Source organism: Agrilus planipennis, unplaced genomic scaffold, assembly GCF_000699045.2.
Source record: "Agrilus planipennis isolate EAB-ADULT unplaced genomic scaffold, Apla_2.0 scaffold9, whole genome shotgun sequence".
NCBI classification, from domain to species: Eukaryota; Metazoa; Arthropoda; class Insecta; order Coleoptera; family Buprestidae; genus Agrilus; species Agrilus planipennis.
The window spans coordinates 2,971,075-2,981,435 of record NW_020442467.1 but is presented as its reverse complement, the minus strand read 5'-3'; the positions used below and the strand labels follow the sequence as shown (position 1 = coordinate 2,981,435).

General features: G+C 34.2%; 2 protein-coding genes across 2 annotated transcripts in view; one reads left to right on the top strand and one right to left on the bottom strand.

Annotated features, from left to right (window-relative positions):
• Nucleotides 1-152: 152 nt before the first annotated feature.
• On the bottom strand, nt 153-8,219 carry LOC108735535 (large proline-rich protein bag6). The gene is made up of 18 exons (XM_018467536.1): nt 7,766-8,219; nt 7,586-7,703; nt 7,297-7,528; nt 7,058-7,243; nt 6,689-6,997; nt 6,507-6,633; nt 6,257-6,445; nt 6,118-6,204; nt 5,731-6,061; nt 4,883-5,074; nt 4,052-4,827; nt 3,765-3,889; nt 3,541-3,709; nt 1,502-1,726; nt 1,253-1,441; nt 924-1,091; nt 703-859; nt 153-632 (listed from the first exon to the last, which is right to left on the bottom strand). Exons 1-18 carry the CDS (start codon nt 7,826-7,828, stop codon nt 424-426), a joined length of 3,852 nt encoding a protein of 1,283 aa, XP_018323038.1. The 5' UTR covers nt 7,829-8,219; the 3' UTR covers nt 153-423.
• Nucleotides 8,220-8,937: 718 nt separating this feature from the next.
• The window catches only part of LOC108735518 (gamma-soluble NSF attachment protein-like), a 5,579-nt gene continuing 4,155 nt past the window's right edge, over nt 8,938-10,361 (top strand). The window contains exons 1-3 of the mRNA XM_018467504.2: nt 8,938-9,165; nt 9,217-9,284; nt 9,339-9,423. Coding sequence (XP_018323006.1) covers nt 9,107-9,165; nt 9,217-9,284; nt 9,339-9,423 — 212 coding nt within the window. The 5' untranslated portion in view covers nt 8,938-9,106. The remainder of the gene's footprint in view (nt 9,166-9,216; nt 9,285-9,338; nt 9,424-10,361) is intronic.

Sequence of the window (10,361 nt, the reverse complement as noted above, 5' to 3'; positions counted from 1 at the left end):
CGCATCCATTTTTATGTTTACAAGAGAAAATATACGATTACATATATGTATTTGTAATATATTAAATATGTACTCCTACCATTATTTTTGTTTTATATTATTATTATTCTATACTATGTCGTATATTGGAATACTGCAATAGTGAATATCGATTCATGCTTTTGTAATTATTACACAATTTATTAACCCATCATAACACTTTTATTTATTAGTAATTTTTAAATTTGGTTCTACAACAACGCTATTGGTAATGCAGACAGACTCAAGTAAATGATCGTATTAGTTCAATATTACAATAAGAATATAGAATAATCATAAAGTAATTAACCATAATAACAATTATTACATTGTCTACAGTACAGCAGCCTAATAGCTCTCATATTTTTTTGTTTATATCAATGCAAAGCACAGTTACTATTATTATTATTGAGGACCATTGAAATAGCTAGTGGCGTTAGGAAAGCGCTCAGGAGTAAAGTCTGAGTTATCTCTAATTCCTGCTCTCACATTACTTCGTAATAACTCTCTGTATGCTGATTGAATATTTATATCGGACCCTGCACCTTGCGCTACCACCTCTAACGGCGCAACTGAAGCCAAACCAGTTGCTGTTACTGCTCTGCGCACACTCTCTACAAAAGCAATATCATTATCACAAAAACAAATTTACATTTTCTTATTATAGTATTTTGAATAACTTACCTGAAATTACTTGAGACAGACTACCTCGCGGTTTAGCAGCTGTCACAATCTTCCTCCGTTTACTGGGCATTCCCGACAAATAAGCGTCACTGAAAGGAGCTTGAGAATTTTGTCGGCGTTGTCTCTGGGCATCGCGAGCTATTATAGGAACCCAATCCTTAAAAATGCAACACCAGATATTATGTAAATTTTCAATTATTTTAGGTGCATTAGTAGCTTACAGCTGGTACGTCATTATGCCAAGTTTCTGATCCTAATACAACTGTAGGAAGAGGTTCCCCGTCATTTTCCTTATCCCCGAGATTTATTACAGAAGATGGCGTAATTTCAGTTGAACCGCTCGCTCCACCACTATTGTCATCTCGATCGACATCGTCCACTTGCATAGCCTAGAAAGATCAATATAATTAATTTTTCTGTAGTCCACATAAAACATTTTTAACCATTTAAAATATTGATTTACCACAACTTAAATTTTGAATTTCGGGGAATGATGTAACTTTTTTTTTAATTGTTGCTAAAATTGACCCTACACTATCTAGAAACTTACTTCTCCTTGCTGATCCTTTTGTGCAATGGCAACAACATTTGACGTCACAGCATCAATCTTACGAACTATATATGGTTGTAAAACACTATCAGGAACGCCTAGATTAGACAAGAATTGCCTCATTTGTGTTCTAGTTGTCATTAATGTCCACTGTTGAATCTCTCTTGGAATACCTCTCGTATGATGACTCTACACCAAACAGAATTATAAAAATAGCGTAAAAAATTACAAATATTATCTATATCTTACAACTATCGAATCCAAAACAACTTCAACACCAGGTTGTCCGTTCCTACTCGCACGCAAAATCAACGCACCAAATTGTTTCGCAGTTATTAAGCACTGATCAACAAGCATTCGAAGAGAATTAGGGCTTCTTGATGTGGCCAAAGAAATTATATTTGGCAAACGAGCACGAAACAATGATTGGGCAGACCTCACTAAGTCGATATCGTCACGCGTGGGTAATGCATTCTAGAAGAATTAATAAGAATTATTTTGCAAAGAGTACTATGGAGGCAAAGCTAGGGCTAACTGCAGAAGAAGAAATAGGATTCTGCGAAGTAATTTTTGTGTGTGAAGACAGTGAAATAAATGAGATCTAGGGCTGATGATGGGGGGGAAAAGGGTTACATATGTAGATGGAGATAATGTTTGTAAGGGTTCTCTTCTAGGCTTAATACTTATATACAGTAACTTCGACGAAGGAGAGAAGATGGTAAACAAGTGGTGTGTGTGCCCGAAGGAAAGGAAAAATAATTTGGGATAAAAATAAGACAGAGGCCTAAAGATAGGCTAGGGCACTAAGGTGAAATACATGAAGTTAGTTGGGGAAAAATGACTATGTGGGAAACTGCGAGAAAGTCAGGGATGGCAAAATAGGTAGGGGAAGGATCGAATATAGGGAGGTGCTTAGTAGAATGGCGAGTGGTAAGGCTACAGGTGAGGATGGGATCCCAATTGAATGTATGAATGCGTCAAGTAGAGAGGTTTTAGAATTGATAAGAATTGCTCTATCAAATTTGGACGAGGCAAAATATAGGAGGGTTGGGAGATATCTAGTATTTTGCTAATTTATAATGATGGGGATGAAAGTAGAGCAGAAAATTACCGGAGAGTTTCACTATTAGATGTAAGATACAAGGTTTTGACCAGCATAATGGCAAATAGATAGAGCAAATGTCTAGATGAATAAAATGTATTAAAAGAGAGTTAAGAAAGTTTTAGAAAAATAGAGGGACAGGAGGGATCATATCTGTGTGTTTAATGCATTAATAAATACTAGATTAAAGACAAAGTGGACAATTTTACGTAGAATCCATAGTTTTTAAAGCCGTTTTCGATTCAGTGAATAGAGAGGTCCAGGTAAATAGAAAGGTAAAGAGAGAGTTTGATACTAATGTAGGGATAACGCAGGAATTCGCTCTAAGTACAATTCTCTTCGATATTTTTATTGATGATCTGGATGATGTAGATTCTTAGGAAAGGACATTGCAATTGTCACAGAATGTGCCAAAGAATAAGAAAACATGTTAGGGACTTTAGTAAAATACGTCGAGAAAAATAAGCTAAGGTAAATGCGAAAAAACTATAGTGATGGCCTTTAGGAACAGAGAGAAAAAAAAAAGAAATTTAAGAGTGAAAAAATTGAAGTTGTAAATGAATTAAAATATCTGGGGATACTGGTTTACGACGAAAAACAGTACAGAGGGGCATATAGGAAGACTGGCAAGAAAGGTGCAAAAGGCGGCCTGGGAGGTGATTAAAAAGACCAGGTGAAATTTAAGAGATGACCGTGTGTATTTAATGAACTCGATGGCTAGATCCGTAGCACTATGTGGAGTAGAAATTTGGGGCAGGGAGAAATACGCCAAAATATATTTAGAAAAATGGGTTAAAAGTAAAAGATAAGTAAAAGTGGAGTCAGGGAAATATTAACTCACTTGTTTTGTTATGGAGTAGCAATGGAAAGCCAAAAAGAGGAAGTAAAATAATTTATGTTGGAATGGAAACCGACAGATTAGAAAATGAAATGCGGGAGTTAATGGTAGAGATTTTGAACAGAGAAGTATGTAACGAATTATTGTGAATATATGAGAGCGGTTGAAGAGAAAATAAGGGAAAACAGAGGTAAATTTTAATAGAATAGTTTAGAAGGTAAAATTATTTACCAAAATGTAAAATGGAGGCAAAAGGTAAATACTCTGTTAGAGCATGCATGTACATTATTAAATAATAAATAATAGTAGAATTATTTCGATTCTATTATATACTCCAAATAAACTCACGAGATGATTAAATAAGGGTTGCATCTCTGACAAGATGCGATTAACGCCTCTGTCAATTGCCACGCTGGAACAAGATCCATTCATGACACGAACCAAAAAAAAGTTTCGTATAGAAGAACGAATGCGCATCCAAGGCTCAAGACGGCCATTTGTCGATTGTATCAAATCACTGAAACCAATAATAATAATGTCCAAAAAATTTAAAAACCTTGTAATCCACTAACCCAACAGTTAAATGGCGTGACAACAAATTTATAAGATCTAAAAAAAGATTTTCTCCCTCAGAAACACTGCTTAATTGGAGCAACTCTGCAATTGTAGGACCAGAAGTATTAGAGTCAGAAAGATTCTGAAAATAAATGCACTATTAGACATAAATTAAATCAACAGTTACAATTCTTTTAGTTAACGGAACTAAATGAAAATATGTCCTGACACAGGTAGAACTTGATTTTTTTGCAATTTCCGTTGACTATACAGAAGTAGAGCTTCGCTTTGACTTATTACTTACAATATTTTGCAATTGAGGCATAAACGTTTGCAGCAATTGAAGCGGTAAACTATTTAAATCTGTAGTTGCCCCTTGCCCCACACCATCTCCGGCACTTTGTGCTACACTTCCCGTCACTCCATTATCCAGTGGTGTAGCTTGTGCCACATTAACAGTAGTTCTTTGTTGTTGCTGCGCTTGAGGTTGTTGCTGCGCTTGACGACCATAGATAGTATGTATTGAATTAACTATACCCTGCAATATATTCATGATTGTGTTATTAACTGGATATATTCGAGTGCCTCCACTATCTCTATCAGTTCCAGTTCCTCCACTTTGTAAATTTTGGCCACTTGCAGTTGCAGTAGCATTGTCCTGTCGTGCATTACTTGACTGGAATCGTCTCCAAGGAACAACGTGATGTGAATTACATGGCAAGTAAGGATCAAATCCCTGTATGGCATGTTGTGCGAGATGCACGTGTGGACGCGAAGTAGATCTTGTATGAGTAGCTGTCGTGGGATTAGTTTGAGTGTTACCTCGAGCTTGAGAATTCTGAGTTGTGGCAGCCGACGATCCTAAATTTGATGTTGTTTGCGTACCGAAAGATTCGCTAGTTGATGAATCAATTTGTTCGGTGGGTGGAGCAGACGGAGCTGTGGTCGACGTTGAAGATGACGTCGGATTTGGTGTATTAGATTGGGTAGACTGAGCTCCTCTGTTTACTAACTGACCAGCCATGTGCCATATCGAATTTAAAATATCTGATGGTGGGCCTTGAAAAGCATTTTGCAGAACTGTAAATTAAATACATAAATAAAAACAAAACGAAAATAAAAATTAAAAACTAACGTTCGTTAGCTTGACCACCTCCAACAAAAGTTGTCTCCATTGAATCGATTGTGATACTCTCTGGGGTAACTTCCATAAACACTTCCATATTCGGATTATTATGAAAGCCTGGTATAGTAAATGTAGCCCCTTGAAGTCCCCCAGGGACACTAGATGTTGTTGATGAAGCAGTTGTAGAAGAAGGACCACCACCTATCAACAATTTAAATACTTAAAGTTAGCCAACCTCCTAAATACAACCAATTATTTATTCGAGTTTTTTTATTTAACGTCAAACTTTTAAATTTTAGTTCTGAAGACACTGCTTCAACGATAAACTTAAATACGATCATGTTTAAATATTACGAATGCTAAACAAGTAATTCTACTCAAATTTAATACACTGCTCCTTCGATCCTGAGTTATCTGACTTCCTAGATACCGAAAATCAGCCCTTCTAATTTTTCGTCTCCTATGTTTATATTCGCTTTCCTTACTTTTTCTTTCCTTGTATACCAGCATTTTTCTTTTACTTTTATTTATTTTCATACAATACTGTTTTGTTCTACCCTTGCAAAAATTTTGAAAAAAATATGTTATAGAGCACAGCAACGTGTATTTAAAAAGAATTGTGACAGTGTTTCTTAATTTAGGTAACTTTTTTTATTTTTGAATTTTTTTAATTTCCACTGTTTGGACAATATTTAATACTGTTTATCTTTGGCGTATCTAGCGCATACCAAAAAATTTGTTAGCATAATACCATATTTTGTAACATAGTAATAATATAAATAATAATGAATAAAATCGTATTTTGTTCAATTACCGCTTTTTTATCTAAAATTATCCTATAATAACTTGGTTCTTACCTGATACTGGAGTTTCTGTAGAACTAGTAGTTTGTTCTGGTACTAGATTATTGGAAGATGTTTCATTACTTGCTGGTGTATGCACAGTTGACATATTAGGGATGTTGTTGTTATTATTATTACTCCGCGGCAATGTTAGGCTTATCCTTGGACTAGAAAGACTTCTTATTTCAACAGGAATAGTCTGAACTCGCATACTTGTTGGACCCGGAAACATCGGAAATCCAACAACAGTTGGTTGCAAAACAGCTGAGGATGCTACTGGCTCATTACCTCCTGAACTAGTGGTAGAAGATGAAGGAATGTTGCGGTTCACAGTATTCGTTTCTTGCTAAAATTATGACATACACCTTCAAAGTAAGTAATGTTAATGGAAATATTACTTACCTGATTAGTACTTGTAGCAGAATTGGAAACTTGAGATGTCTGACTTCTAGATGGATTAGTACTATCAGGAGAAATATTTATTTGAGCCTACAAGAATGAAGTAATAAGAAAAAAACTACAAACATTAAGAAACAAATACTTCAACTTGAATAGGAATTCCAGCTTGTACCACCGTAGGGTGCTGTATTACTACAGGTCTACAAAGCAGAGGACGTGGCGGAGGTGTTCTGACACGAACTATAATATCACTTAATGAGTGATAAGCATGTCCAAGAAAATGTAAGACCTCTGAAACGCGGTTGATAAAGGCCTGCGTCTGACGAGTATTCTAAATATAAAAACCAGAAAAAAAATTTAAAAAAAATCAAAATAACATTGTAAACAATCACCTCTTCTGATATGGCCGGATCATTACGCATAAACTGAATATAACGATCCATATAAGGAGCAAATCGTGTTTGAAACCTAGCCATATTTTCAAGCAATTCTGCAAACTCTGATGTTCTAGACACATTCCTTAAATAAAAATTAAATTATAGTTAATGTTTAAAACAGGTAATCAGTGAAATACTCAGTTATATTTGTCGAAGTTCCAGAAGATCTATCAACCCCACTTTGTGGAGCTTCAGTTCCTTGAACTCCTGTTGAATCAGATGCTTCCACAGTATCCATTGCAATCGTAGCCTCTTGATTATTCAATGCGGAAAGATTTTCAATTGAATTAGCTAAGGGGCTAACACCTCCTGGAGTTGACGATATTGATCTTGCCCTGGGTGATCCTGAATCATCAACACCTAAATTATTTCGTTCCACTGTAACCTCTTGCTGGTTTGCTAAACCTTCCTGGAGGAAAACTGGTTGAGAAGATGAACCCAATTGCCTATAATTCATAGAACTTAAATTGCCAAATGAAGGAAACCATCAGTGGATATAAACTAACACTGCACCCGCATTAATTAAATTATTATGAACTGCAGATAGCACATCATCCATAGGGTCAGTTGGAACTAAAACACGGGCCTCAAATACAGGAGTTACATCTTCCTGTTGTTCTTCTTGTGATGGTTGTTCAGGATTTTGTGGATTTTCCAAAGCATTAAGTACTAATGCAGCACGACGTAACATTCTAACAAGTTATAGGTCATTAACATCAATACTGATTACTTCTAAACAAAATACCTTCTTGCAACATTCAACCTGCTAGCAGATAAACTATGTGGTGATAAGGGCAAAACAACATTCTGTGGATCAAGTAAAGAAGAAGGAATTGCCATTGAGCCAAAATACATTGCATTTCCATGTTCAGGACCTCTAAAATGTCTTCGGTGAGGTGGAGGTGTAGCTGGTCTGGATCTCTGATTACTAGCAGGGGGTGCACGTTGAACCAGATGTACAACTTTACCATGAACATCTAGAGATGCAAATTGAACAATTAAAACCGTTTACTTAAAGTTCTCATATATATTACCATATTCCTTTAATTTTGACTCATCTTGCAGTACTCTTCCACAATATATTATCCGCTGAGTATCTGCTGGAATGTTTACAGTATCAGCAATTTTTTCTTTAAACTGAGCAACTGTAATCTAAAATGGGGGTAAATAATAACTGCATGAAACAAATACTTTATATTTATTTAAATACTTACATCATCGTCAACCGTAAACGAATGATTTTGAGAATCCAATGTTTTAACTGTCAACTCTATCATTGTTGTGGGAAAAACGCCTCTAATTATTTTCTGGAGCTATTTTTTCACGATGAATTATATTTTGTCAACGAAATGTCAACAGTACACACAAATTAATAATTTTTTAAACTGATAAAAGCAACTTTGTTATGGGAATGAATAACAAAATGGTGATACATCGTTTCGGTTATTTTCACATTTTTTGGCAACTACTTAGTAATACTATAAACTTAATATACTAACACTTTCTCACCAGAAAACATTCACAAAAAATTAATTGTTTATTATCTATCGTCTAATATATTTTTGCAAACTATTAGACGTTTAATAAATAATGAAACTATGTCGCAGTCGCAATTTTTATTAAAAGAACATCTATGTATAACATATGTATAATCATTATGCATTTAGCGCATAGATTTAGCGTCTATCTACAAGCCGCAGAAGAGCAGTCATAACGAACTTTACCGAATATAGTCGAATCACAAAGTCTTCTATGGTCATAGATAATAGTCAGAACCATAGACATATATTAATGGACGTGCCCTAGCCGTATGTCGTTGTCATAGACATATATAATGGACATGCCTTAGCCGTATGTCATTGTAATAATTTCTTGGCTCGAAAAGTGAGGGAGATGGCGTATGGTTTCGGTTTCATGACACGCTTACGCACTATCGTGAGAGAGATGGATATTATCCGAAACTTCGTTCCATCTCTTTCTTTTGTTGTACCACAATTCTGACCGCTAAGGCATGTCCATTAATAAACGTCGATGGATTACACGTATAGTTTCTACCCGCCAACGCGTATTAGTAATATCAATGAACAATCTAATAAAAACATTGAAAATAATGTAATTAAACATGTTAAACATTATTTATAGTCGAGGAACGTAAATGTTCGTCGAAAAAACGATACTGAATATTAATTGATCAATTTAAAGCAAAAAAAGTTACATTTTCTACAAGAGGGCTAAGTTTAACGTAAAAAATTGTCTAATTTTTATTATTAAACGAAACGATTACGGCTTTAAATAAAAAAAAATTTAAAAAAAATCTTGCTGGGCTAACTTTTCGAACCTGCTTTTGCCGTGTTCCTATCTATGGTTCTTGTCAATTTATGCTCCTGTCAAAAACCGCTAGTGTTAAAAATAGTTAAAAATAATTATTCTTTGAACCAGTAATTGGTATATTATTAATTGAATTGTTTATTTATTTCTGCCAATTTCTGTATTTGCCTTCTGTCATCTATAAAGTGTTATTTACTACAAACTTAAAATACCAATCTTTTCAAAAAATGAATATCAGCAAAAAAATTGAAGAAGGTTTGGAGCATATAAGAGTGGCTGAAAAAAAGTAAATATTATTTTAGTGTTAATTTTAGCGTAATTAAAAATACGTTTTCAGCTTAAAAACATCATTTCTGAAATGGCGCCCCGACTATGAACTTGCTGCTGAAGAATATAACAAGGCTGGTGTGTTATTAATGCTGGACACTTTTCTCAAATAATATAACTGCTTATTTTTAGCGACATGTTTCCGAAATGCAAAGTCCTTTGAACAATGTAAGGAATGTTTACTGAAGGCCTCTGATTGTCACAAGCAAAATAGATCGTATCCTTTATAATAGTGTAACTGTGGACAGTTTAAAGGCTAACTTGTAAATCTCAAAAAGGATATAGAAGAAAATTAAATAAGTTATCATTCTCTACAGAACTTCTCTTAACTTATAGTGATAAATTATTAATTAAATTATGCGCAAATATTAGCTATAAAGAAACATTAGGCTAAAGTAGACAACTAAAGATCTTGGAAAGGAAGTGAATAAAAAGAGATTCACTCCTAATTACCATAAAGACTTAAATATTGGACATAGTTTGTCCATGCCCTTGTGAGCATTATTAACAAGACTGTTTCTTACTTGATGATACTTACTAATAACTGAAACTGAACTTTTTAAATATCTTTATGCAAAATTTCTTTATAGTTTATAGAAATTTCAGGGAAAATTATAACGACGCTTGCCTTATTGCCATGCCAATTAGGGGTGGTTTAAGCTCGTCATACTACTCGAAAGCTGTAATTTTTCATCACAATAGTTGCTCTAATTAAGGCATTTTTTTCGCAGTATTTTCAATGTACATCAGAAAATTATTATCATACCAATGATGGGGCCTGAGCACGTGATATTGCTCGAGAGTTATTTTCTTGTTTGTAATTTATGCATTGCGCAATTTATAATTTTTCGCGGAGATTAATAAAAGTATCTAAAATTTTGGAAAAACACGTTATACCTGTAATTTTACAAAAAGACTGAAAATTAGTAAATCCTGGAAATTTTTAATCTATTTAGTTCTGATTTAACTCAATGCTTTGAAATAAACCAGATATTTTTATCCAGTACTACATAAAAAATATTTATGGTTTTTTGTAACATTAATAAAAAAAATTAAAAAGATGATTAAATGTGTTGAATTAAAAATTAAAAGGAATACTCACCCCTAATTACCACAAATAATTTTATTTGAGCGGACACGTTTCCACGTCCCCTA

Excerpts from the sequence above, each read along its gene's own strand:
- LOC108735535 (XM_018467536.1), bottom strand. The coding sequence starts at position 7,828 with ATGATAGAGTTGACAGTTAAAACATTGGATTCTCAAAATCATTCGTTT. Across the intron at positions 7,704-7,765 it reads CGTTTACGGTTGACGATGAT|ATTACAGTTGCTCAGTTTAA; the intron begins GTAAGTATTTAA and ends CCCCCATTTTAG. Across the intron at positions 1,092-1,252 it reads AAAAGGATCAGCAAGGAGAA|GCTATGCAAGTGGACGATGT; the intron begins GTAAGTTTCTAG and ends TGATCTTTCTAG.